This window comes from Hordeum vulgare, chromosome 6H (assembly GCF_904849725.1).
Source record: "Hordeum vulgare subsp. vulgare chromosome 6H, MorexV3_pseudomolecules_assembly, whole genome shotgun sequence".
Taxonomy (NCBI): domain Eukaryota; kingdom Viridiplantae; phylum Streptophyta; class Magnoliopsida; order Poales; family Poaceae; genus Hordeum; species Hordeum vulgare.
The window spans coordinates 453,972,930-454,000,439 of NC_058523.1; the positions used below are offsets into that span (position 1 = coordinate 453,972,930).

General features: G+C 47.2%; 4 protein-coding genes across 4 annotated transcripts; 2 read left to right on the forward strand and 2 right to left on the reverse strand.

Annotated features, from left to right (window-relative positions):
• Window positions 1–12,226: 12,226 nt before the first annotated feature.
• LOC123401223 lies at window positions 12,227–12,996 on the forward strand. The gene is made up of 2 exons (XM_045094961.1): window positions 12,227–12,688; window positions 12,800–12,996. The coding sequence occupies exons 1-2, from the start codon at window positions 12,454–12,456 to the stop codon at window positions 12,865–12,867; spliced, it is 303 nt and encodes a 100-aa protein (XP_044950896.1). The 5' UTR covers window positions 12,227–12,453; the 3' UTR covers window positions 12,868–12,996.
• Window positions 12,997–13,145: 149 nt separating this feature from the next.
• LOC123401221 (binding partner of ACD11 1-like) lies at window positions 13,146–16,470 on the reverse strand. The gene is made up of 5 exons (XM_045094960.1): window positions 16,209–16,470; window positions 14,820–14,932; window positions 14,656–14,731; window positions 14,496–14,579; window positions 13,146–14,399 (listed from the first exon to the last, which is right to left on the reverse strand). The coding sequence occupies exons 2-5, from the start codon at window positions 14,924–14,926 to the stop codon at window positions 13,518–13,520; spliced, it is 1,149 nt and encodes a 382-aa protein (XP_044950895.1). The 5' UTR covers window positions 14,927–14,932; window positions 16,209–16,470; the 3' UTR covers window positions 13,146–13,517.
• On the forward strand, window positions 16,427–17,015 carry LOC123401224. The gene has a single exon (XM_045094962.1). The coding sequence runs from the start codon at window positions 16,591–16,593 to the stop codon at window positions 16,858–16,860; it is 270 nt and encodes an 89-aa protein (XP_044950897.1). The 5' UTR covers window positions 16,427–16,590; the 3' UTR covers window positions 16,861–17,015.
• A 154-nt stretch (window positions 17,016–17,169) lies between these two features.
• Window positions 17,170–23,279, reverse strand: LOC123401225 (oligopeptide transporter 4-like). The gene is made up of 6 exons (XM_045094963.1): window positions 22,592–23,279; window positions 22,389–22,486; window positions 18,820–19,398; window positions 18,453–18,705; window positions 18,170–18,352; window positions 17,170–18,071 (listed from the first exon to the last, which is right to left on the reverse strand). Exons 1-6 carry the CDS (start codon window positions 23,102–23,104, stop codon window positions 17,448–17,450), a joined length of 2,250 nt encoding a protein of 749 aa, XP_044950898.1. The 5' UTR covers window positions 23,105–23,279; the 3' UTR covers window positions 17,170–17,447.
• Between the last annotated feature and the right edge of the window lie 4,231 nt (window positions 23,280–27,510).

Sequence of the window (27,510 nt, forward strand, 5' to 3'; positions counted from 1 at the left end):
GAGCTAGATCACAACACAATGACCAGCACAACCTCATCTACAGAAAATCTCAGATTTTCACTAAGCTGGAATTTCAGCCACCAGCCTACTTTGGATGGGCACAACTTGCACACATGGATTCCAAATCATGAATTGAAACCAACATGTGGTAGAGGGGGTCACCCTCTACTACCACAATAAAGAAACAAATACAAGAGCACATCATTACCCGTGGAACCAAGCTCTAAACTTAGAAGAAAATGCAAATATGACTATTCCAGAAAAATGTTCCAATGGCAAAAATGATTTCACCAATGGATTCCTGGGATATTTCTACCCCAAAACCATATATAAAACATATGCACTTGCTTGGATCAAGTGAGCTCAAACTAGGAAGGAAAAACTACATAGAATCCAACATAGTGAATAGTGCAACATTACATGCAACTCTCACTAGTATCACTATCACATATCTATACTCATGTGCACAAAGACAATATGAACATGAGGGTTTGGACCCCATGTTGGTGTCAAGCACATCAACAACACAAATACTTCTCACTAAGTCACCCACTCACACACACTTCATGCTCTCTCTCATATTAAACATGAGGAGGTGCACAACTTGCATATGGGGTTGTTTTATCACATACACATCACACCACAAACTCATCATAAGCTCTAAGACCCCAAGTTCAACATAAGGGAAAGCTATCAAGAAAGTGACATGAATGCTACACATACATGCATATATACACTAGCAACACTTCATGTGTGTGCAACACTCACACACACATGCACATACCTACTGTCATCTAACTAGACACACAAGCAAAGAACACAAGCCACCTACAATTTCTTCATCTACAAGGGAGGCACCACACACACACACCTACACATGTGGCTAACACCATGTGTAAGCACACACACACACACACAAGCTTCATATGCACTCATACAACCACTACACCTAGTGCAAACACCCACACATATCTTACATACACACCTACATTTGCAGCAACAGGGACACAAACAAGCAAAAGAAAAACTAGATTAACATCTACTAGTCTCACATGGACTGCTATAGTTGTTGCTAGCAGCAAAATTTCACAGCAAAGAAAATAAAACAGGGGAAGGAAAATAAAATAAAGAGGCTTGGGGGGTGGTTCTATCCCAAGCCCTCTCTGCACTACACCGCAGTTGTTGCCACTCTGCTACTGTCTTGGCTTTGACAAAGAGGGCTCAGCTAGCAAGGCATACTTCTGCTGTTGCATCTACTTCGAACAAGGAAAAGAAAACCCAAAAGGGGGTGAACCATAGGGGATTCGAACCCTGCACCTCAAGGAAACAAGCAGAGACATACACCAACGCGCTACGACACGGCTACTGACAGAGAGGGATGCACATATAAGGTAAGCGTCTTCGAGGCCCTGCTCTGCACAGCACCGGCGACAGGGAGATCGTCGGGTTGTTCTCGTCGGGGTTGCTGCTGCTGCTGCGCTACTAGAGGGGCCGAATCAAAACGAGGAGAAGGACGCCCCTGCTACATCTACGCACACAGCCACATGGCTACCTTGTCAAGACCACGACTACGTCGCCACGAACAGCGAAGACTACCCTGCCTGCACCAACGAACAGTGCAACAAACACAGCTTGCCGGTGCAACTCCGGCAAGCCTCGAGCAGGAGGCCCCGCGCAACTACCGACGAGGAAACGAGGAGGGGGGGACGGTCTCGCTCACCTAGCGTCGGGAGGAGAGGCGCTCGTCGAGGAAGAAGAAGAAGCGGCGACGAGGTGCAGCAGAGACGACCACCGTAGAAGGAGGAAGAGGAGGACGACGTGGTCGCTCCTGTTGCCCGATCTTGACGGGAATGGCCCCCCCTTGACCACCGCACCCTCTTGAACTAGTTGGAGCAGGAGGAGGAGCAACGATCCGCCGGCGTCGAGCTCACCTGGAGCCGACCATGGCGTTGGAGACGACGAGGAATTTCCTGGTGGCGCTGGAAGGAGGAGAGGAGGGGGAAGATGGAACCCTAGCCGCCTGGGGGAGGGAGAGGAGAGTTTATATCGGCCTAGGGGGGTGAGCTGGAGCCGCAAGATCAAGGTCACGGTGATCGGGAGGCTGAGGCTCGATCGTACAAGCGTGACGTCGGGAGGAAGAAGAGAGGGTCGCTAGCTGGGCTCCTGGCGCGAGGGGAAGGAGTGGGATGGGCCGGCCTATGGGAGTGAGCCCACAGGTGGTGCCATATAGAAGAAGGGCCACCCCGCCTCTTCTTTTGACCAAATAATACAAGGAAAGAAAATAAGCACAGGGCTATATGTGGTGGGAAAAATTAAACTAAAAATGGCCCTGGTCATCAAAATAAATAACCTATTTAAATAAAATACAAATGGTATTTTTGGGGCAACTAAAATAATTACAAAAGAGCAATTGTGTTATCTATTTTGTGATTTCTTGCACCTTTAGGACACTCTACAAATCACCAAATCTCGCACCCCAACGTCTCCACAATTAACTCCAAACACAAGACATTTTTAAGTCATCTTTGGGGAAGATGGATTTTTAACATGAGATTAAAAGAGAGAAAAGGGTTTTGCAAATAAATAGAGGGGGTTTGAAAATATGACAAGCACCACTACCCTTAGTACTACCATCACAACCACATGAAATCATAACACCACCTCAGGAGATCACAATGACCACCACATCACTCCTAACAAGATCACATGCATCACAAGGTAAGGCAAGGATGGTATGTCATGGATGCATGCATGCAAAAGGAGAATAAGAACACAAGGTGACACGTGAAATCATAGACACAAAATGACATCATCATATCCATGACAAGGTGGACCCACATGCAATAGGTTCCAAATATGGCAATTACACACTTGGGGCATTACAGAGTCCTCCCAAAGTAGTCCACCTACCTTGTGGGAAGGTGGACTCTTCCTTAGGGTTTGGCCAACCCATTATCCTTGGAGTAGGGGCCAAGGCTGCCTCCTCTCCCTCCTCCTATATATACTAGAGGTTTTTGAGGGTTTTGACACACAACAATCAGCCACGTGTTGCCCTCTCTCTAGATATGTTTCTCCTCTAGTCTAGTTTCGGCGGTGCTTAGGCGGAGCCCTGCTGGAATAGCTCCACCACCATCACAGTCACATTATCGCGTTGCCGGATAAATCATCTACCTCTCCACCCCCTCTTGCTGGATCAAGAAGGCAGAGATCGTCTCGAGCTGTACATGTGCTGAACGCGGAGGTGTCGTCCGTTCAGCGCTAGATCGGGACGGATCATGGGACGGCGGCGATTTGGATCGCGAAGACGTTCCACTACATCAACCGCGTTTCTTAACGCTTCCCGCTTAGAGATCTACAAGGGTATGTGTATTCGATCTCCCCTCTCGTAAATGATCATCACCATGATAGGTCTTTCGTGTGCGTAGGAATTTTTTTGTTTCCCATGCAACGTTCCCCAACAACTTTACAATAACGAGATTGAACTAGGTATCTACATATAGAAGATCGTATATCGATCAAATAACATACCGATGGACAAAGGGAACAACATATGGGATTAACTGAGTCCTTGACATAGAGGTTCAACCGATAAAGATCTTCATAGAATATGTTGGAACCAATATGGGCATCGAGGTCCCCTATTGGTTATTGACCGGAGAGTGTCTCGTTCATGTCTGCATAGTTCTCGAACCCACGGGGTATGCACACTTAAGGTTTGATGATGTTTCGATATTATAGAAAAGTACAATCCGAAAAGTTCTCTTATATACAACAAGGTTCTCTTGAGGACACACGGGAATTATCATCTAGTCACGTTCATCATGTTGAGTTGATTCGTGTTTGTTACTTTGATAATTTGATATGTGGGTGGACGAGTGCTTGGATGTTGTTCTTACTTTAACAAGCAACCAAATTATGATTATCCCTCTCACAAGCATCCGTAACTGCAAAAGAAGAATTAAGATAAATCTAACCATAGCATGAAACATGTGGATCCAAATAAGTCCTTACGGTACAACACATAAACTAGGTTTAAGCTTCTATCACTCTAGCAACCCTCATCTACTTATTACTCCACGGTGCCTCCCCTTAGGCTCAAATATGGTGAAGTGTCATGTAGACGACGCTCGCATGACACCACTAAAGGACGCAACAACATACATATCATCGAAATATCAAACGAATACCAACTTCACATGATTACTTATAACAAGACTTCTCACATGTCCTCAAGAACAAAAGTAACTAATCACAAATCATCACTATGTTCAAGATCAGAGGTATAATTAATATGATTAAGGATCTGAACATATTATCTTCCACCAAGTAAACTAACTAGTATTAACTACAAGATGTAATCAACACTACTAGCAACCCACATGTACCAATTTAAGGTTTTGAGACAAAGATGGATTACAAGAGATGAACTACGGTTTGAGATGAGATGGTGCTGGTGAAAATGCTGGTGAAGATTGTTCTCCCACGAAGGAGAAAACATTTGTGATGGCGATGGCTTTGATTTCCCACTCCCGGAGGGAAGTTTCCCCACGGGAATTGCTCATCCGGAGAGCAAATGCTCCTGCCCAGGTTTTCGCCTCAAGACGGCAGCGCTTAGTCCTGAAAGTATCCTCTTGATTTTTTCTAGGTCTAAACCCTTCATATAGCAGAGGATGGGCACCAGAGGCCGTCTATGGGACCCACAAGGCATTATGGCGTGCCATGTTGCCTTATGGGCAACTGATGGGCCCCCTCTTGTGGTTCTTTGCTCCAATAATTCTCATATGTTGCACAAAAATTCCCCATGAAGTTCCAAGTCATTTGAGTCGAGTAAATTTCCAGTCTTTTCATAGCCTTCAGGTCCAGAATTCCAGTTTCTCGCAATTTCCCTCTTTGTGTAAATCTTGCAAATCAAAAGAGAAAAGGCATTAGTGTTGCATCATAAAGTGGACTAATGACCAAAAATAATATGAATAACTATAGGAAATCATGATGCAAAATGAACATATCAACCCCCGAATCCAGGACTCTGACAGAGTTTCCCATGGATCCTCAAAACGAGAAAGAAACAAGGGATAAATCCGTTGCGAAGAACACATTGAAATAACATTCAGTTAATAAAATTCAATAGCATCGATCTATGCACAAGTACATTGGGTTGTAAGGCTCTTCTTGAGCCCATGTCCTAGGGGTATCACCCACACATCGCAATCAGATAATATATGTAAAACATTATAGATGGCATTGGTAGATGAATGATTGTATAGAGTATGACAATGTCTTCCTATGCGATGGATCAATTACAAGTATGTCAAACTATGAGGAGAATGACTATGGAGGTGGATATGGCTGCGGCAATGGCGACGTCTAGGGTTTTGGGGAATGGTGGTGATGATCCTGGCGTCCGTCGGCTACTTTTCAACTCGTTTTATTGTGAAGTGGTCCTTGGGCCTTTTATAAAGTGTGTGATAGATGGCATCATGGAGCTGTTGGCGCTCAGTACGAGCATCGTGCTCGTACCTATGTTGTCTTCTCCTATAGATCCTCTGTGACGCGTTCAGTTGGATTGACTTGATCTCCACACTTTCTATTTCCATGTATAGCTCCATTTCCTTCCCTTTTAGGGTCCATTTTCCATGGAAAAATTACATAAAGGATTTGCAATATTTTTCAATCAGTCATTAATGATAATATGAGAGTAATTTTCTTTGAATATTCTAATTATTCGGTATAAACAAATGGTGGATTGAGTGTAAAAGTATGCTCATCATTAACATAACACTTGTTAGGTTTCTTTAGCTTCTCCAACATGCAAATCACAACACACACACACACATGTTTCTTTCGTAGAACCATCCCAAGAACATCTAGTTCCTCAACACTCCCATCCAAAACTATTCAGAGATGGAGACCATCTTCGCCTAGGATCTCGCTAGCCGCAAGCATGCCTCGACTCAAGTAAGCCTCTCAGTTCGCCTATGCCTGCTTAAGTATCCGTACACCTAGCAGTCAAAGATCATCATCCTTGATGGCCCTGACAAGGAAGAGCGGGAAGAGCATCTTGATGGACGAGGAGATCAATGTCTTTAGCAGCATGGCGAGGTCATCAAGGAGGTGGCAACCACCATTAGGGAGAGCAAGCGTGTCAATGTACACTCTTACATGTACTATACAATGTTGTCCTCGACCAAGGTGACTTCATTCAGGACTCTCTAATGGTGTCTCTTAGCACCCTCCTAGACAACATGGCACATGGTCTTGGGTTCGTTGGCATGAGGGTTGAGCATAGGGTCGTCTGGCTTTGGACCTGGCTGGGCAAGCACTACTTCGACGTGGTGGTGACAATTGTATCTAGGGGTTCAAAACACATGTAGGCATGTATATTCTGATGAGATGGCTTTTGAATGTGGTGATAGGATGACACCATAGTAGTTAGGACGAACTTGTTGTTGCCTTATGGGTATATGATCATGCACGCTTAAGTTGCTTCGGTTGCATATGTTCTGTTTGCTTTGCCTATTGCTTGAATTTTGCGTGAGAAAGTACATGTTTACAAAGGTAGCTATCACAATTGGTTCAAGAAGAGGAAGGAGGAAGATCGTAATTACTCCAATTTCATGTTGTAAGAGAGGACCAATGTTGAAGTGGGCAATGGTGTACGTGAGATAGGGTTGTGGGGGCTGAAGAACTTCACAATCTTCATTTGTTGTGATTGTGGTGTTGTTTTTTATCTGGTGATCACTATGGAAGTATGTAACATTCAAACAAAAAACCCTGGTTTTGGGGGAAAATACATGGATGAACTTAGGCACATATGAACTCACTTTGAAAAACACATTTTCAAATGTTGATTTTTTTTCTTCTAAAAAAGGGTTCACGCATAGATCTCCACGTTCTAGTTGCGCACAGAAAGTTTCACATGAAAATAATTTGTTGGCTTGTGCAAAAGAGAAAAAAGTGTTGTGAAACACTATTTAGAAGCACCGGAGTTTGCCTTTTTTGTAGAGGCAATTTTTCTTTTGCAAATTTTTGTGTCACACAGACATTTTGAAACGTGTTTTAAATAAGTGGGTTCATATATACCTAGGTTCAAAGAGTGCTCATTCTTGATTATGGTGATAAATGATAAGCTCGCCACATATGATAGATCAATGTGTCCAAGCAAACACCGCGTAGTGCATCAGCATAGCCCAACGCAAAAAAAACGCTAGGGTAGGAGTTGCTTCCTTAATACAGGGAAGGGAAATGCATGTTGGTTCCTCGGACATATGTCCCTAGAATCTCACCATTCATTTCCGTCGCGATCTCTCGTTCTACTATTAGTATTCTGAGTTTCTGACGTTCCCTCCTGTATCCTGACATACCTATATTATTTAGATTTCTATTTGATTCCCGCCCTTCGTACGACTCAAACAGTCCTTCGTCGCATTAGAGCAAGTACAATAAGGTACAGTCAACATGCTATAAGAATTAAATATTATATTTTTGCTAAGTTGGATGAGAGAGAAGAGAAGAGAGAAGGGAAGCGGGCTCTTCATGAAGAGCAAGCTCTAGCACGTGCTCCTAGATGCTTTGTGAGAATGAAATGTGGACCATATATGATAAAAGTAGTACTCTTTTATAGCTAACTATTGTATAAGCTAGCTATAAGATGGGCTATAAGATGACTTATAGGCAGCAGTTGGTTATACTATTATTGACTTTTGGCGTCTAGTTGATGTAGCTCCAGAATTTGTACGCCACGGCAGCGCTAAAATTTCGACTATCACCTCGTCACTTTACTTGTTAAAATAATGACGACTACTAAACCTAGAATTCTACTTTTCTGAGGAATGTTTTTCCATGTACCATTTCCAACTGAACATTACTAGACTTATCATCTTAAATTTACTAAAAAAATCTAGTAATGTTAAGAAAACTCTTCTCCACTATTTGTTTGTTAAAATGTTGCCTCCTCAGTTTTGCATTAGGTAATATATTAATTATTTTCAGCACCAAGAAAATAATATTAATTTTTTTTCTAGTGCCATGTTTTAGTCCTATAAAAAGCTTCTTGGAGAATTTTCCATGGGATTATTTTAGTAAAATTTTCATGCATAACAAAAAAAACTCACCAATCGTATCACCTGTACGACAGTCATACAGCATTTATCCCGCTCACTAATGATTCTCCGTGCCTTCCATCCTCATTTGATTTTTTTAAATATATAGAAAACCTTTTCGGATAACAACATATTTTGACCCAAACATATTTCAAAATGCAACAATACCTTTTAACTCTCGGGTGTATATGCATTTGATACCCAAAAAATAGTAACCACAGAATGACAGAAAAAGTAAAAGAACTCTGAAACTTCATTGCAAATAAACCTGACCACCTTTTGTAGTTGTATAGGAAGTTTTACGAAGGAAAAACTTCGATTGACTTTTGGGTTCTGAAAAACATAAGTTCAAGGAAAAAAAAGTGTGAATAGTTACATGACTCTGACAACTTTCATTATCGGGGATAAAGTTGCCGTGTTTGAGTAGTAGGAGAGTAGAACATTTAATCACAGTGGCTGCAAAATGCATCCCTGTTCTGTACAGGATGTCGTTCCTTCATGTGCCATAAGACGTACACCATTGTTCTTTTCAGGTATATTTGCCTTTCCTCCTAGACTGTTCTCCGTATAAAGAAAATCGATACTTTAGCTACACACCGCGACCACGGGACCAAACGTCCGACTTCATGCATGCAACCCATATTTAGTGCCTCTTCGGCAGCCCTTCAGTCCCCCACTTCTCAACTCCCAACTCCATCTGAATGCGGAGGGCACGAAGCATCAGTTTTGCAACTCCGAGAAAATGATCTGCAAGCCGCTCCGCTCTGCTCCAAGGAAAACATGGGGCCAACCCGTTCGGTGCCACTCCGTAGCTACTCCAGCCGCTTCAAGAGCAGAGCTGCGGATCAGAGAGTTACCGAACAGCCACTTAGACAAACTATATGCATGCATAACCTCTATTTTTTCGTGTATGACCTCAGCGAGGCCCTATTCAGCCACAAATGCACGCGGAGAAAAAAAATGATGCAAGTAACCAAATAGGCCCCTTATATTTACAATCTTCGACGTCTTGCTTGCACCCTTGTTAACATTGTCCAACAATAAATTTCTCCCATTCCCTACCAGCTCGTTTGGCTCCCTTGATTTCATGTCATTTGGCTGAAATGAAATCTCTATCAAGATTTCATTTGCCTGAATCTAGATTCCAATTTCAATTTTCATGTTTGGCTGTCACTAGAATTTTGAGGTCAAATCTGTAACAGAACCAAAATGAACACGAAACTGTACCAACACCAACATTGACAGCTTGTTTTTCACACATAGCAATGTTTTGCATTAAACTGAACCATGCCAATACATATAACTCCAACAGGAGACTTCGTAAGAATTTAACCAGACTTGTAAAAAGTTAATCTTTGCAATACAAGAAAGGTCCACAACAACATCAAATGATCATAATCTAGCCAAGGTTATATAGAAACTGAATCTTTGCATTATTAGCACCACCCAAGAAAGATTTTCATTGCTCGAGGATCTTAATTTCTTTGTTTTGTTCGTTCAACATCACACTTCACCCAATATTTGATGCCAGCCTAGAAGACAAATCAAAGTGTCACACGATAAACTTATCATTTATCTGATTATCCACGTCAACTAGCATTATATCATCCATCTCTTCCTGCCCTAGAAAGTTATGTAGTATGCAGCAAGCATTAATGACACGGATCTGCAAGATGGTATTATTGGCATGTTAATAAAAAATAAAAAATAAATAGATGCTTGGTTTTGCAAAATGCTATGTGATACCTGATTTCGTATGTCAAAAAACGAACTAGTCCACAAAATAGCCCATCTCATCTTTAGTAGACCAAAAGTTCTCTCTATCACATTCCTAGTTGATGCACGTCGCTGATTATAGAACTCTCTTGGAGTTTGTGGCTTGTTTCCATTAGTTGCTCGTTCTTTTAAATGGTACCAGACTCACGGGTATGGAGCAAAGAAGCCCGGACCATTAGTGTACCCAACATCTACAAGGTAGTATATTCCTAATGTTTGCAAAAATAACAAGTATTAGATATTATATTTCCCTTGAAATATCATAATTTAGTTATTTTATCGTACCAAGGCAGAGAATTACCATGTGGAACTCTAAAAGCGGCTTGTCGTGACATTGCATCTTGCAACACTCATGAATCTGATGCAGGGCCTTCCCATCCAGCTAAGACATACAAAAACTTCATATTCCGGCCACAAGCACCAAGCACATTAGTTGTCACATCTTGCTTCCCATTCCTATATCTACCTTGCTTGCGAGCGGAAACACGTACATCAACATGTGTGCCATCTAAAGCTCCTAGTCGATCTGGAAACCATTTCCATCTAGTGTCCGTGGGTTGCTCAGCTGAAGGACTCGGTAACTTTATAAACTCATGAGAAAAGGAAAGGATAGATCTTAAGATATCATTGAAATGCCTAATGATTGTCTCGATTGCCCACCCATACGTTCTTTCAATTAACCGATATTTCATCCCATGGCTTATCACTAGCAGAACACATTGTGAATGATTCTTCGGCCGACGCATAAAATGTGTCTCTCAAAACACATCTTTCACGCAAGATAGCACATAGGTCCACAAAGGACCATTTGGTTAGGCGCAAACTATCATAACAACGCTTGTTGGAACCTTGGTAAATTGATTTTAGCATTTGTTTTCTGACATTGATCTCTGCCTCATCCTCACTGAAATCTCCCAGCTCTCTAATCCTTCTCCGACAATATGTGTGTTGAACTATCGCGATAACAGACGCAAAAACCCCAGCCGCTGCCCTCTTACTTTTATTTCTCCTCTCATCATCATGCAATGTGTTGATGTGCAGGTCCGACATCTATATTTAGAGATGAAGAAATGACAACAACACCAACAAATTAATGGCAGCAATAATCTGAAAGCAACAACTAGTGATACACAACAGCAATAGCAAATTAATGGCAGCAATAACCTGAACTCAAGCCCAATTACTAGTGATACACAACAACACCAACATCAACTAGTGCTACAGACCTCATCAACAAAGCCGATCTATTCAGCTCTTGTCAACAACTAATCATCACCAAAACATGAAAATGGAAAATGATGCTCATCATGCGGCCAAGCCATGGATGGAGGTTATCCTTGCAAGGTGCCGAAGGTGGATGAGGTTCTTTGCTTGGAGGTCGGGATCTGACAAAGGGTGGACGGATCCGGCAGTCGGAGGAGAGGGGACGATATGTGGTGACCTTGATCTGGATGGAGAGGCGTCACTGACGTAAGGGAGGAGAGGGGTGGAGACGTTGGGGTCGGGGAGACCTTGCCGGCGGCGTTGTTCGCGTTGAGCCGGTGTCGTTCGCGTCAGAGAGGAGAGGGGCGGAGATGTTGGCGTCTGGAAGATCTTGCGGGCGGCGTTGTTCGCGTCGGGGCGGCGGCGGTCGTGTCGAGGAGACGGTGGCGGCGACCTCGTCGGGGAGGAGAGGGGTGGAGGAGCTTGGAGTTGGGGTGGATCGGGATTGAGGGTGAGTTGGGTTTGGGAAAAGACGAGGTCTAGGAAGGGATTTCGGCGCAGTTACAATTGAATTCCTTTGGAATTGTAAAATGAAATCCCGTGTCTAATTTCGTGACAGCCAAACAAGTTAGGGTCAAATTTTTAAAGCCAAATGACATGAGCCAAACGAGCTGTACACGAATTTAGCCACGTTTTCCCCTTTAAAATATCCGGCACGATGTCCACCGACGTGCCAACAACCCCTAACAAGAACAACGCGCACCCCCATCTCTCTTATGTTGTTTAATCACTACCAATATCAAAATGCCCAAAGCCACACGCCACTACTAAACCAGCAAAAAGGTGACCGGAGAAAACACGCTGACCAAATCTCTCTTCAGCGCAGAAACAACGCGGCCTGCTCCGTTTTGACGATCGCGCTCTCCACGGAAGCTGCGCGGCAATGGCCGCGCGCGCACGCGAGGCGCGCTTCCGGAGACAGCGAGAATCAGAGGGGTACAGTACCACCACCAAAGTGGCCAGCGGCCTAATTTAATTGCCTTCTAGTATATTCTCGCGGCGCGGTCGTCGGCTCATCATGCGGCGCGGTCGTCGGCGGGCGGCTCCGAGTTAGGCACCACAGCAGCATCACCTTCGACGAGTACTATTCAATCCAACCGCAGATATTTCCGATCTTTCCTTCCTTCACTTGCAAACCAAACCAAACCAAACCAAACAAAGCACCCGCTGGCCGGTGGCTGCCTCCTTTCCCGTGGGATTTAAAAGCGCGTCTCGCCCGCTCGTCCACCCCACACCGTCAACTCCGCCCAGCCTCCGACCCGAGAGACCAGACGCGAGAGCTCCACCGACGACAACCACCCCGGCCCTCCCCAAGATGCACAGGCAGCTCAACCTCTCGCCGGCGCCGAAGCAGCAGCAGCAGCACGACGACGGCGACGGCGGCGACGCCGTGGAGGCGGTCCCCCTCTGGGTGCCCGAGCAGTCCGCCGAGGCCAAGGCCGACAAGGCGCCCGGCGGCCGCCCGGAGAGGTCCATCCACCTCATCCCGCTGCTCACCTTCCTCTGCTTCCTCCTCCTCTTCCTCTGCTCCCACGCCCCTTCCTCCTCCGGTAAGCATCCTCCACGGTTGGCCACAGATCCAGATGCACAACTTCATGCGAGTAAATAGTCGCCGCGTGCTCTCCCTTCTGACTTTTCGTGTTTTGCCTCCCGTTTTCCAGATATGTCGAGCTTCGGCGGCGGCGGCGGGCGGAAGGCTGGCAACCGGAGGCTGATGCTGCTGCTATAAGCTTCCCCTATCAACTAGTAGTATCACCTTAAATTTCAATCCAACAACACGATGTAATTTGCACTCAACTATGCACCTGCGTACACTGTACTTGTGCGACAGCAGTAATGAAATCTCGAATTGTATGCTTGCCTTGCCTTGCCTCCTCGATTCCAGAATTTTTGGTGCGTTTTAGTTGCTTCCCAACAAATTTGAGATCATAGTAGGATATCTGCTTACACAATGTCTTGATAATTTCACAAACACATTGTTTGTCCCATCCACGCTTCAACTAGCAGTGCAACACATCATGCTCATCTTGCATATTTATATGGTTTCAGAGAAACCAGAATTTGGATGCAGAGTCCCATTGTAGCAAAGGCTCTATTAAAATCAAATGAAAATACATCGTGCAGTCGGAATCTAGAAAATAAACAGACACCATGGTTCATTTGTACACCATGCTGCACCTGGACTTGTTGTATGGACTTGGTGCTTGCTTTATCTATAAAGCATAGCCAAAACCTATTTCAAGAATTTCTACAGATCAATAAATCTTGTGGCACCACTTCCCTTTCACAATAAAACAACAATACATTGACAAAACAAACTATAGAAGAGAAGATAATTCAGTTGCAGCTGCACTATCAAATAAATCATCAAATGCATCCCTAGGCAGGTCCGGGCTTCTTTGGAGAATTGCTAGAATTCCCATCATCAGTGGCCATGCAGACCGGGATGGTTACAGGGCCGCCTGGAATATCGCTGCTTGCAACTTCAGACACCGGTTGCTTGTGTTCCTGCTCGGTTTGCTCAGCCATCAGAACACTTTCAGGTGTGATGGCCTTTGGTAACTCATCCTCCTGATGCTTATGCTCCTCGGCAGTTATTTCAGTGTTTTCCTGAGTTTGGGCCTTTGCGATTTCACCATCTTGATTTTTCTGTTCGCCGCCACCCATTTCAGTATCTTCTGGTTTGTTGGTCTTTGGACATTCGCCCGCCTGATCAGCCATTTGGCTGGTTTCAGTATTTTCTGGAACAGGCACCTTAGCTGGATCGCCTTCCTGACGCTTGCTCTCTTGTCCAACCTCTTCAGAACTCTTTGCAGGTTCACCATCCTGCTCGGCCGTTGTCCTTTCCCTATTGTAGGCCTCAGTCGCAGTCGTCGCAACCTTGCTGTAGGCACCAGTCACCCATGCTGCCCCAGTAAGGACATATCTGTTGCTCATGATCTTGGAACCAGCAGTAGAAACTGTCTGCTCCGCAGCTACCAATGCAGACTTGGTCTTCTCTGCCACCTGGTATTTCTCATCCATTTCCTTCATCTTCTCATTCACCACTACGGTGCTAGTGCTGATCTTCTCGCTTAGGCCCAGACTCTTATCAATGGAAGATACTTTAGCACTTGCAGTCGACGTGAGCTGATGTGTTTCATCAAAAGTCTTTGCCTTTTCAACGGCGTCCTTGCCAAGAATAAATCCTTTGGCCAACATGGAACCAGCAACATCCTCTGCCTTTCGAAGGGCAGATTCTATGCCACTAGGACTTTTAGACTGGGGGTGCAAATAGTGTCAGGAGTTCTGAGACTACCGAAAGCGGTTGAGAAATTATAGATAAATGCAGAATTAGCATGGTCCTAGACTACCTACCTCCAAATCAGCTAAAACGGCTGCTGGTAGCTGGTAATTTGTGGCTGGGGTGATGATGACAGCCATATCCACTATAGTCGCACCCTGCAGCAAAAAAATGAAAATTCACACAGCGAATGAATAGCTATATCGATTGTGTTAAGAGGTAGAGAACTCGTACTGTCAAAAGCATTGCCCTCTCCGCTTCTTGCTCATCTCTGAAGGTGATGTAGGCGAATTGAGAACGCTCATCACCACTGCAGAGCATCGCTAAGTTAACATAACGCATGTTATATATAAATCTAAATGATTACAGATATATAATGGAGATCATGTGGCACTAGCCTTTGCATTTCGACATGTACGATGTCACCAGAAAAGCTAAAGAACTCCTTGATAACTCGTTCTGATGCTTGAAGTGAGACATTGTGGACCTTTACTGTGCTAGCCATGCTTGTCTTGAATAATGGAATGAACATGAAGGAATTAGTTAGCATAATATTTCAGCTTTAACACTTTTCACTAGTAAAACAGAAAGGTATCGAATATACTGTACTTCTTTCTTCAGTGACCAAATAAAGAAAGAATATCATCCGGGGTTTTCTAAACAGAATCCAGAAATGAACTTTATGCCAAATAGTTAGTGGAAGAAAATATCTAGGAGTATAAATGTTTTATTATCATATAGACGCATTTTAAATAACCATGTGTTGCAAGACCTCATCCAATTTCATAAGCTGTACGAGAAATAAGCATAACAGCCGAAAGACACAGCCAATTCTTTTATTTCTCCAACACGCAGCTGTCAGTTTGTATTAGAAGACATGTAAAGATGATGCAAAGCAAAAAACGTTGAACCGAATATAAAAGAAACAAAGGGTCCTAAGCTAACCAAAGGAAAAGGCAAAACTGGAAATGAAGCTGAAAACAGAGCAACTGAAACTGTACACCAAGCTAGCCAAAGTCTACAGCCTGGGGTAGGGTCAGTTTTAAAATGCACACTTGGGCGTTGTTTAGTGGTCATGTGAGCATATGCTAGTATGGAGTACACAGGCATATACCATAGCAAAATGGAAGCATGAAACATCACGTGATGCTTACAGTTATACAAATTGCACGATTTTCTAATGGTTGTCTATGTGAGCATATGCTTGAATGTTACATATCAGTTTGAAGTTTGAAATAGGTCAAACATCGCTGTTCATAATATGATAAGTATTTCCATGGTTCGATCACCAATGCGAAAGATCCGGATGCATGTACGAAAATGATTCCAATGACTGTTTGCCAGAATAGACAACTTTCATTAGATTACGAAACAGCCAATGCCGAAATGGATCAAAACTAATGAAAATATAAACCGGAAGAATTCTTCCTCTTCGAAGTATGCAAAGCCCAGACAAACGACTAATTTGTTTTACATATTCTTGGCATTTCAAGCCATGGTGCATCATGTTTATCATGAAACAAGGGAATTTTCCAGGATTCAGACGTTTCAGATTTTCTCCCATGGCGTCCGAAATATCCAGTCAAATCCTCCAATAACCCCAGAAGCATCGGGGACGCAGCAAGGACGACGTGTAACGTGATCACGCAACGAAATGAAAAAAAAAAAAGGCTTCCTGAATACCGATATGAATTTCGAGAAAAATGAACATTCGGATCTCAAATGCTCACGTTACTCCTGGGCGTCGTAGGAATGAAGGGAGTGGAAGAAGAGTAACTGATTCTCACCTCCGACGGTACGATCCAACGGGCTCCCGGCTCCGATGAAGAACTCGAATTGCGGATGGGAAAGGGGGGAAAGGGGATGGGGGTGGATCCACTGCGCGCATTTTGCCGCCGGTTTCGTCGGAGCAGGGGTGTGGTGGTGATGCGGAAACTTGGAGGGTGGCGACGTGGCCACGTGCACGGCCTGTTGTAGCCCGTCTCTCCGGCCTTAAAGCCCAGCGACTGCCCGGCCGAAGCCCAGTTAGTCAGCCCATTGATGCCGAGCAGGAGGAGCTAGCCGAGCCTGCCTCTCGCCGCCGCTCCCTTCCGCCTCCATCCTCCAGCCGCGGCAGCGCGCGTCGGCGTCTCTCGTTCCACTGCGATACAGCTGGGGTGGTGGTGGAGGATGGCGAAGGCCGGCGGGGGGCTGATCTGGGCGACGGCGGAGGACCTGGCGCGGAGCCGGCCGGTGGTGCTGTCCATGTACCGGCAGATCCTGCGGGCGCTCAACTCGCCGGCGCTGCCGCTGGGCCACGCGGCGCGGCTGGCCAAGAAGGCCGAGTGCCGCGCCATCTTCATCTTCGGTGCCGAGGAGAGGTCGCTGCACAACATCCAGGACCTCCTCGACGCCGCGCGCCACACCCTCGGCCTCCTCAACCGCGGCCGCCTCCCCTAGAGACGAAGCCCTAGCCTCGCGGGTACCTCGTCTCTTCACTGTTTCCTTTTAGCCTATGTTCGAATAGTCGATTGTAATGTAGTACGGCATTAATCTGGTGCCATCTTTTTTTCAATTGAAGACCATTGTGCTGCCGAGTTGTTCCTCTATGTATAGGCTGCAGATCATGAATATTTTGTTAAGCCATAAGAAATGAAATTTGTCCCCATGACTTCGAATTTGCTATAACTGAATGCTGTTGATGAGCAGTTTGTGTTACTGCTGCCCAGTTCAATTGAGATGTACAAGTAGTACTGCTCTAAAAGGAAATTTTGCAACAAGTGTCAAAGTTTATAGGATTCCAGAACTACATGCATTTGTGTTGCCCAAATGACTGATTGCAGCACCATTGCTGCTGATAGCTTTTTGTCTTGTCTCTCTTGCGTGGTTACTATGACCTTTACAGTTTACACACATGGAGATGCTTTGCTCTCTCACTTTTGGTGGAGAGTACAATAGGAATCTTTGATCATGACATGACACTAACACAACAGGAATCGATCGTGACTAATCTTGTAGCTGTACCTTGAGGTTGAAAGAGATTTAGCTTAGAACACAGGGCACGCGCTATCAGGGCCCAAGTCTACCCCTTTAGCAGTGGGGCATGAGGCCAGAGGACAGTGCTCACCGGCCGTGCCCCACCAGTTGACTGTCCGGTTCTCCATGGTCAGTGTGAAGTACAGCAGCACCGCCATGAACGCGACGCCTGCATCGAGCGCGGCAGAGAGGATGTAGTTGTACCTCTGCCACCACTTCTTCCGGTACCGGAACACGAAGAAGTTGAAGATGGTGCCTATCAGCAGCCACGAGTTGTAGTTCACGGCTGTCGCTGGTGGCATGTTGGCTGTAGCGCCGATGAGCACTGGCAGGTTTATCATTAGTATCCACCTCTGCCTGGGGAATATCCTGTGGAAAATGTACACGATGACAGGGCCTGCTGCGCCGATGAGGAAGAACCAGTTGACGGCTTCATAGTTACCATGTGACCCGAAAATGCGCTTCGGGCCAACAAGGCCCCAGATAACGGATGCATCAAAGAAGACACGGTCACCAGGGCACGTCCATGGGCTGTCTGGTGGCAGCAGTTGGTCCTGGCAGATGTTCTCGACAGAGCCAAGCAGCCACCATGCCACGCTGAGGTTGACAGTCCCGGCCACCAGCGTACCGGCAAACTGGATAAATACAGTGCACGAATGTCAGTAAATTTATCTCCATAAATGTCGCTTCTTCGCTTACAAGTTACAACGTAAGCATATTTTGGTCTAATTACCTGAACAATGAACATTGATCTTGGAGGTATCTTCATGTAGTGTCCGAGCTTGAAATCTGAGAGGAATGCAACTGCCTGCGACATGCTCATGTAGCCGTACACCTTGAAGCAGACATTGGCGATGGGGTATCCAGGCATTATTAGCCCCATTGCATATTCAGTGATGACATTCAGGCCAGGAGTCTGCCCAGCAAATTTTAGAAGGCCTTTGTCAGTTTTTCTTGCAGAAGTCATGAAAGAGCAGGACAAATGGAGATACATTAAAATTCTGAAATAAACTTGCCTGGTTAGTGGTTGCAGTAATGATGCTTATGGGGAGCGTGAAGACGAAGGCCATGCCACAGGCGAAGAGGAGGCCCCACCATGGGAGCTGAACCTGGTCCTTGAGGACGGTGCAGAGGATGAGGGACACTGTCATCGACAATACCGTCAGGGAGTAGAACCACCACGCTGGTATGTCGTCGTACTTCCTCATCAGCTTCGTGTGGATGTCAGGCTCCTCCTGCTGCGAAGCTCGGAACCTTTGGTAGATCTCCCTGTGCATTGGTGTCCAATTGCAGACGTGAATTTTCCATCTTTCAGTTTGAAAACCACATGTGTTCAGAGCTGAGCTGTGTCAGTTTATTATGTACAGAGTTGAGAACCCTTACTTTCCGTAGAAGATGCCGACGTGCGTGATGGTGGAGGCAATGGTGGCGAAGCTGAGCCCATAAGAGAGCGCGAAGAAGGTGCTGAGGTTTATCCTTCCGAGCCTTGCATACGCCTCCGTGTCAAGCTGGAACTGCTGGTTCACAATGTCAGTGATCTGATATGCGGATCCGTTAGACATGAACAGGTGCGAGGAGAATATGGGGAACGTCTTGGCGTTGTAGAGGTTCATCCCCCAGTATGCCGTGGGCACGAGCACGTAAAGGAAGCAGACATAGCCGACGAAGATGTTGGCGGTGGCGAAGAAGGGTGAGATGAGTGGGCTGAAGAGGAAGGAGGAGACGGCCGACCAGTCGAGTGTGAAGGCTCCGAGGCCCAGGCCCTTCATACCCGAGCCGAGCTGCTGCGCCGTCACGGACTTGGAGAAGACCCAGCAGACCCATGAGATGGAGGTGAGCGCCGGGAAGAGGTAGCCCGGCACGACGTACCACGCGAAGCTGCAGATGAGCGCCACCAGGAAGAACTTTGAGCGGGAGATCTGACGCGAGCCTTTGGAAGACTGCTCCTTCTCGTGCAGTGCCCTGGTGGATACATAGTACACAAGGGTTGTGTTAGCGCCAATGCTATGTACTACAGAAATTTCAGAATACAAGGGTGGTGTTAGCGCCAATTCGAATACATAGAATACAAGAGTAGTACAGGAATTTCAGAATTCTATGGATTCGAATTGATCAACCGTTCATCAGTTCACCATTGATGTCAGGAATTTCAAAATACAAGAGAGTACAAGGGTGGTGTTGCCGTGTTAACGAAGTGATCCATCAATCACCGTTCATCAGTTCACCATTGATGTCGGCCTGATATACTTTTTCCCATGACAACTGTGGATTTACATCCAGCAATCCCCGGTCTGATAATAAACCAGAACTGGAAGCACCCCACCCTGCTTACCATTTCATCCAAGGCAAACCAAGTAACCAACCCTTTGTGCACGTGCCCGGTCAGCAATTTGAAACCTTGATATTGGATAACAATTGATTTGGTGCCCAGTTGGCCACTAAGGATCGCTGGCATGTGCGAGTATCGCGTCTTTTGTGGGCGCAACTTGGACCTGGACCACGAATATACGACCCTAACCCATGTATCCAATTTCAAACGCTTCCCCATCTCCATTGATGAAGACATCCAAGTGTCAAAGACTGGAGACTGCGCGGTGCACGTTAGGCATCGCGGCCGACCGGCCGTGCGTGCCGTGGGGCGCGTTCACATCACGCCCGTCGCGTGCCGCCAATCTGCAACCTCCGAAGGCTGCCTTGGCCAACCCAACCGCCAGATCCGGACGCAGCGCAAGAGCGATTCGTCTGTCCGGCGCTGACGAAGACAAAACACGCCCATGCACACAGACCCCAGTGGACAGACGACTCGACGGAATCTAAACCTGCTGGCTGATGAGTGCTGAGACGTGCTCACAACTGTCTCGAAACCTACCGCCGCCGCTGCTGCTAGTTTTTCTCCCTGTTTCTTCGAGCTGTTTTGTCGCGCGTGTATGTCGAGCTGATCGTCACTCGTCAGTCTAAGATGCCCAACTGTTTCTGAAAGCTATTTGCGCTCCAACCAAGCACAGGATGCTGTTGGAGATTCGGAATGATGATGCCATTGAAGTGCAAATTGCTGTCAGCGGCTCTGGTGTTTTGGGGGCATCTCCGCGCTGATGAAATGATGGGGCCGGTCCCTCAGAGTGAAAGGGAAAAGAAATTGTGTATCGGTGGAGGCAAGGGGCTCGCGCCCGCCCGCCCGCGCCACATATTAAACGGCATGCCGACTAGATTCAGCCATTCAGGTATCTGTCCGGGTGTGAATGGTAGGTGGGTTGCAGGTTGGCTTAGAGAAGAAAACTATTGTCAAATTGGCGTAAGAGATGGGGCCTTGTGCTAGTACTCCCTCTGTTCCTAAATATAAGTCTTTAAAGAGGTTTCATTAGTGGACTACATACGGATGTATATAGACATACTTTAGAATGTGGATTTACTTATTTTGCTCCGTATGTAGACTCCTAGTGAAATATCTTAAAAGACTTATATTTAGGAATGGAGGGAGTAGATCATATCGAAACGATACTCTTGTGCTGCATCATGGCAGGCAAGGGTGGAGTGGCCTGTAGGGCCTGACAAGTATATTCATCATGTCTGTGATGCTATCATGTAATCACTCCATCGGTCTAAATCAAGGCTTAACGTCAACCTTTTTCTTTGGGTCATTTGTGATTCACGGATTCGCAAAAACGCATATAAAAAGGAAAAACACATGATTAGAATGCCATGTCATCTTTCAATAATACATGGCTGAAAGACTGTTTGGTTATGCTAAGAAAAACGTAGGATTCTTCTAACGGGGCTAGAGAGGATGGAAATTTTCCTATGAAATTAAATGCAAATGAATCCTACAGAAAAAATCGCTTGTATTACGATCGTATAAATCAAACAACAAACAAAATAAGAAACTTCCTTAAGAATTAAGTTCCTCTAAATTCCTTGGGGCGGAGTGTCAAATTTCCCTATGTATCTGTTCGGAGAAAATGCTATGTATTTCTGTGTTTCTAATCAAATAAACCCTTGGGAGTGGAGGAGACTAAATCCTTTCCACCCATAACCTACCACGCTAGCTTTCCACCCATGCGTGCACCACAACCAGTCGCCCTAGATAACGCCTAGCAAAGTTCCATGGACAAGCAACAGCGTGTTTTTTTGAGAACCACATCGTGTTTGCATTTTGCAATGTACTCGGTGGATTTGAACAAAACGTGCCCTCAGTGCGCGTAAAGCCAAAAAAAAAATTTCCAAGTGGCACAACTAAGCACTATTTTATGCAAGAATGCATTGGACAACGTAATAGCTTGATATTCCATCGGCAGCCGCGGCGGCGACGGCGGCTTATCCATCCATCCAACCCAGCCAGCGGATGAATGCACTCCCATGTTCATGGTGGGGTCTTTCTTTCTGCTCCCGCGTCAGTGTCGAGAGGGACGATGATAATCAAAGCATGTTAAAGTGTCTCGCGAGATGTAGTACAGTAGTACTCAAGCTCGTCAGATTTTTCTCTTTCGTTATTTTGTCAATCGCCTTTTTGTTTTCTTAATGACGGCCTGCCCGGTTGGGTCAGATTCTGCAATCTGGAGCCAATTATATGCAGCTGGTGACGAGTGGTGATATAACAACATACGCAACTTATTTCTATCGGCTTCACCGAGAAACTGGGTTAAGGTATAGCATAAAATGTCATGTTAGTACCCCACAAATCAGTACAGTTTGCTACTTGTACCTCGGCGCCAAGTGGAAGTTTACAACCACCCGAGGACAAACCAACCAACCAACCCGACGGAGCGCCAAGAAACGGGGGAGATTTTATGAAACGCAACGCCTTGCTCGCCGGTCACCGGAACGACGAATAAATCTAGCAGCATGCCAACCAAAATCGGACCGAATCGATGTATATGCATGCGGGAGGTAAGAAAAATGCGGCAACGCAAGAAAGCAACCAGACAGAGGAGTAGAGTGGGCAGTGTGGTGCTCACCGGAAGAGCGAGACCTGGACGAGCGTGCTCGGCCACCACATGTGCGCCGGCTCCACCACGTACTTGCGCATCAGCCCCGCCCACCCGTACCCGAGCACCTAGATGAGATCCATTTGATTCCGATGCCAAGTAGTAAGAAATCTTCGGATGATGAGGCGGGAGAACAATGGAGGTTTTGAGCGAGGGGGTGTACGTATACGTACCTGGGTGGTGGTGATGAGGAGCCAGGCGGCGATGAAGGAGATGGAGCGGCCGTAGAAGGCGCGGATGATGTCGACGATCATGACGGCGTAGGCGTTGCCGTTGCCGAAGGCGTAGCCGGCATTGGCGAAGATGGAGATGAGCACGTGCTCCTTCATGTTGAAGGGCCCCGGGTTGAGGCTCCACTCCCCGCCGCCGGGCGCCCGGAAGGTGCGGCGCGGGAGCACGCGGGCAAGGAAGTGGCCCATGGGCAGCGACGCCACCTGCACCGTGATCTGGGTCACGATCAGCGGCTCCGTCCGGTAGGAGAAGAACTGGTTGAGGAAGCTCATGAGCGCGCAGGAGAGCAGCCCGATGCTCCACATCCGGAACGTCCACACCGGCAGCGTCGGGTCGTCGCCGGGCGGGACCGTCAGCCGGACCTCCTCGATCGGGGACGTCTCCTCCGACTCCGACTCCGACCCCGACCCCTTGCCGCCGGCGAGCCCGCGCTCGTCCGCCGCTATCTCACCCATTGCGCGTGAGGCGGTTTAATGGCGGCTTGCCTGTGAGCCTGTGACTACGCACGCGTGCTCTGCTCTAGTCTGGACCGGAGAGGAGAGGTGGCTTTCGAGGGCAGAGGGGCCTGGCGCGCGCGCGCGTTTATATGTGCGCCGCGGTGTGGTGGCTGGGGAGCGTCCCCCTGGCCGCGCGTATTGTGTCCGGATTGTTTTTGGACGTAGCGTGTGCTGATGATTTGCTGCTGCCGATTGAACTTGTATACTAGTTGCAGGATGTACGTAAGCAAGGAATCTTGCTGTCCTACTTACGTACTCTGTGTATGTGAATCTTTTTTCTTTTACGAATCTTGTTCGATCTAGATTACATATACCGATATAAAAACAACTCCAACGCATCGATTCATTTCATGAACGCGTTCGTTTGGGTCGCGGCGGACAGAAAAGTCGACCCAACGATCCAAACAGAGACACGTCTGCTTTTCGTCTGTGTGCCGATCCATTTTTAAGCCTAATTTGCGTCGGCGCGGACGGTATGGACACACGCGCCGCACTCCAACTACTCCCCCTAGCCCGCGAGTCGGCGGCAAAGCTTTCACCATTTCATTCCACTTTTCCTAAAACCCTCTCAACCCCGCGCGCTCCCGGCCGCTCGCGATGGACAGCGTTATTGATGCCGCTGCCGACCTCACCTCCCTCGCCTTGTTCGGCATCACGTCCACCCCCTCCGACAAAGCCAAGCCCCGTGCCCCCGCAAGACCGTCACCGTGCCCAAGAAGAAGAAGCAGCTGGTGCCCGAGGAGTGGGCCAGGGAGTTGGTTAAGAGAAAGGGCGGGAGGCACGCGGCAAACGCAAGGGACGAAGCAGCGGTCGTCGCGGCCATAGCCCTTGTCGTGGGAATGACCCTGACAATAGTACCTAGGGATATGAACGAAGGGGCGAAGTCTAACTAGGCGCAGTGGATGCACTCGGATGTACGAGTTCAGGCCCCACTCGAAAGTGGTCACAACCCTATGTCTCGAGCACTAAGGCTGATGTTTTCTTATGGGATGTAAAAGATTACAAAAGTGTTGAACCCTTGAGCTAGAGTTCAGGAGTGGCTTATATAGTTGTTGACACGACCGCGCGAGCTTCATTACAAGGCAATTAATGCTAATAAATAGGGAAGTTACTAGAAACGACAGCTTTAACTCTCGGCATTACTGGTAACATGACTCGTTACTGCACTTCATGTGATGAGTTAAGTCCTTAGCCGTTGCAGTCTCTTCGGTGCCTTCTCCTTGCTGTAGTCCGAGTGCCTGGATGTATCCGACTGATACGAGGTGATCCGAGTGACTCTAGGAAGACCGAGTGACGGTTGCTGGACCGAGTGAGGTCTAGGCTACACCGATGACTTTAAGGACACTGATGTCCATAAGGGGTCCTAGGTGGGTCTAGGGAAGCAGGTCCGTAGGCCTACCCCTAATGTACAACCCCATCAGTAGCCCCCTGAATCGGTTGAGGGTTTGCAGACCGAGTGAATGACTTCCTTCGATGTCCCTGGAGATTCTTGGGCTACGGCTCGGGGCCGCGTCATTTGGACTCTCGGCAAACCTCCACGGATTCAAGAGTGAAGAATTCTGACTGTGTAGTCATATGGGTATGTCTGCAGTCGACAGTGATGGACTATCTTTCGGGAAGATAGATTCCATGAGTTGGGTGAACGAGAGCTCTGAATTCTGTGTGCTCAATCGGCGAGTAAGGACGGATCCTTACTTGCGTTGAGATAAGGACGATCAGGTCGTCCTCATTGATTTCCCGAATGATCGAGATCCCGCAGGGGGATGAGCGAAAAGTTCATTCGGCCCAGCTCGTCACATGACGTGGATAAGGAATCCATTCGGAATACGAGGTGGGAGGATTTTTCACAGCTTTTGAAATTGAGGGAGTGCGCGCGCGGGCGGCGGTTTCGGCCGAGACGCGGGTAGTGGAAGTAGTGGGGAGACGCCCCGATTTTCGCGCTTGTGATGTCACTGTCATGCTAGAGTGCACGCGATCATCGGGATACTTCAAATCTTCCTCGGGCCGGCGGTGTGCTCGATGGGGAATCTTGCCGCTGGGTATTTAAGGCGTGAGCCGGAGGAGAGAGAGAGATACGCGCCTCAGAATCGGGTTCTTCCCATCTCCGCCTCCTCCTCTCACCACCAGAAGCAAGAACAGTCGGCCGTCTCCATCGACCTCTGGCCCCGACCTCTCCGTCGTCCACCATGGTGAAGGGGCCGACATCAAGAGCCGAGCGGGATAAGAAGGGGTCGCGTGGTTCCTCCTCGAGCGCCAGAGCGCTTGCCGCGAGGATGGATCCAGGGCGACTGGATGTTGTCTCGAGTCTCGGAGGGGCGACTGCTGGAGCTAGAGGGTGAAGGCTTAATCGCCCCGGGGGAGTTGGCGAGTGCCCGGGGACGGCGAGGTTGAACCGGTGCCCTAGAACAACGAGCGAGTGCTCTTGGTTACCCACATTGAGAGAGGTTTTTCTCTGCCTCCACACCCCTTTTTTCGGGCATTTCTCGCTTCTTCGGGGCTCAGCTCCATCATCTTCCCCCAATGATGTCCTATATCTAGCTGCACTCATGTCTTTGTGCAAAATATTCCTTGGGTGTCACCCGCATTGGGTTTTTTTCAAGCGTGTGTTCACGTGTCGAGTGATGACCATGAAGAAGTCTTCCTCCTCGAGAGGAAGAACCAACGTAGTGCAGCTTTGTGGTGGATTAGGCATTCAGCTGAGGGGCAAGAGTAGCTTCCCCCAGATGAGTTTCCCGAACTCGGTGAGGAACTGGCAGGACTCTTGGTTTTATTGCCGAGACATCCCAGTAGGCGAGGGTCACCCGGGCCTCCCACCCTATACTGTTGATAGGATCCACCCGTCCTCCACCTTGACCTTGTCCAAGGAGGAGAGGACCGACACAGATATCTTGGTGATAGCGGTGATTTCTTTGATCTGGAAGGGTGTGAATGGGATGGACCTCCTCGAGATCTTCTTCCAGAGTAGGATCCAACCTCTTGAGGCCAGGGTCCACCCAATGTGGCAATATCAAGGGCCGGATGATCCGACTCGAGTTCATCCTGAGGAGCTCGGGGAAGAGGCGGTGGAGAACAAACTCAAGACACTCAAGACCATTACCCGAGTGAGAGATAACCCCAGGGGATCCAGGCAGGTGCTTCCTTTTGAGGCGGATCATCAGCGGAGTGAGGGTAAGTCGTCGAGCATGTGTACCGAGTGAATTCCATCATTGTTTCGACTCCCATTTGTGATTTTGCTTTCTTCACTCGGCGGGCTTTTACAGGGCTGGTCAGTTCCATACGGGTTCTCGACCGCTCGCCCATTGACGTGGAGAGTGACACTGAAAACCAAGACACCGAACTCCCGGATGGTTCGGAGGATGACGAATACGATGAAGGCGACGATGAGGAGACGGAGGAGAGCGAGGAGGAGCATAGTGACGAGGCGGAGTCTTCTTTGTCCGACGAAGTCCAGGTAGAGACCCGTTCCAAGGCGCGCTAGGACCCTAGAGTCCACGCAGGCGCCCCGGAGTCTCCGTCAATGGTGAAGCTGAGTGCATTGGCCATGTCGACTCAGAGCTCCAAGCGTGGTCACAGTGAGCCCGAGGCGCTGCCGGAGCAGGCCGCCAAGCTGTTGGAAATATGCCCTAGAGGCAATAATAAAATAGTTATTATTACATTTCCTATTTGAAGATAATATTTTATTATCCATGCTAGAATTGTATTGAATGGAAACACAAATACATGTCTGGAAAGATAGACAAACATTGTCCCTAGTGAGCCTCTATTTGACTGGGTCGTTGATCAAAGATGGTTAAGGTTTCCTAGCCATAGACAAGTGTTGTCACTTGATAACGAGATCACATCATTAGAAGAATGATGTGATGGACAAGACCCAAACTATAAACGTAGCATGTGATCGTGTTATTTTATTGCTACTGTTTTCTACATGTCAAGTATACATTCCTATGACCATGAGATCATGTAACTCACTCACACTCGAGGAATGCCTTGTGTGTATCAAACGTCGCAACGTAACTGGGTGACTATAAAGGTGCTCTACAGGTATCTCCGAAGGTGTTCGTTGAGTTAGCATGAATCAAGACTGGGATTTTCACTCCGTACAATGGAGAGGTGTCTCGGGGCCCACTCGGTAATACAACATCACAAACAAGCCTTGCAAGCAAAGTGACTAAAGAGTTAGCCACAGGATCTTGTATTACGGAACGAGTAAAGATACTTGTCGGTAACAAGATTGAAACAGGTATGGAGATACCGACGATCGAATCTCGGGCAAGTAACATACCGAAGGACAAAGGGAATGTTATACGGGATTAACTCAATCCTTGACATAGAGGTTCAACCGATGAGATCTTCATAGAATATGT

What these genes read in the sequence shown, in the direction of transcription:
- LOC123401223 (XM_045094961.1), top strand. Translation starts at nt 12,454, where the DNA reads ATGCACAGGCAGCTCAACCTCTCGCCGGCGCCGAAGCAGCAGCAGCAG. An exon ending in CCACGCCCCTTCCTCCTCCG is followed by an intron (nt 12,689 to 12,799) that starts GTAAGCATCCTC and finishes CCCGTTTTCCAG; the next exon opens with ATATGTCGAGCTTCGGCGGC.
- LOC123401221 (XM_045094960.1), bottom strand. Translation starts at nt 14,926, where the DNA reads ATGGCTAGCACAGTAAAGGTCCACAATGTCTCACTTCAAGCATCAGAA. An exon ending in GTACATGTCGAAATGCAAAG is followed by an intron (nt 14,732 to 14,819) that starts GCTAGTGCCACA and finishes GATGCTCTGCAG; the next exon opens with TGGTGATGAGCGTTCTCAAT. An exon ending in CCGTTTTAGCTGATTTGGAG is followed by an intron (nt 14,400 to 14,495) that starts GTAGGTAGTCTA and finishes TTGCACCCCCAG; the next exon opens with TCTAAAAGTCCTAGTGGCAT.
- LOC123401224 (XM_045094962.1), top strand. Translation starts at nt 16,591, where the DNA reads ATGGCGAAGGCCGGCGGGGGGCTGATCTGGGCGACGGCGGAGGACCTG.
- LOC123401225 (XM_045094963.1), bottom strand. Translation starts at nt 23,104, where the DNA reads ATGGGTGAGATAGCGGCGGACGAGCGCGGGCTCGCCGGCGGCAAGGGG. An exon ending in GTCCAGGTCTCGCTCTTCCG is followed by an intron (nt 19,399 to 22,388) that starts GTGAGCACCACA and finishes TGTATCCACCAG; the next exon opens with GGCACTGCACGAGAAGGAGC. An exon ending in GTCGGCATCTTCTACGGAAA is followed by an intron (nt 18,706 to 18,819) that starts GTAAGGGTTCTC and finishes ACCAATGCACAG; the next exon opens with GGAGATCTACCAAAGGTTCC.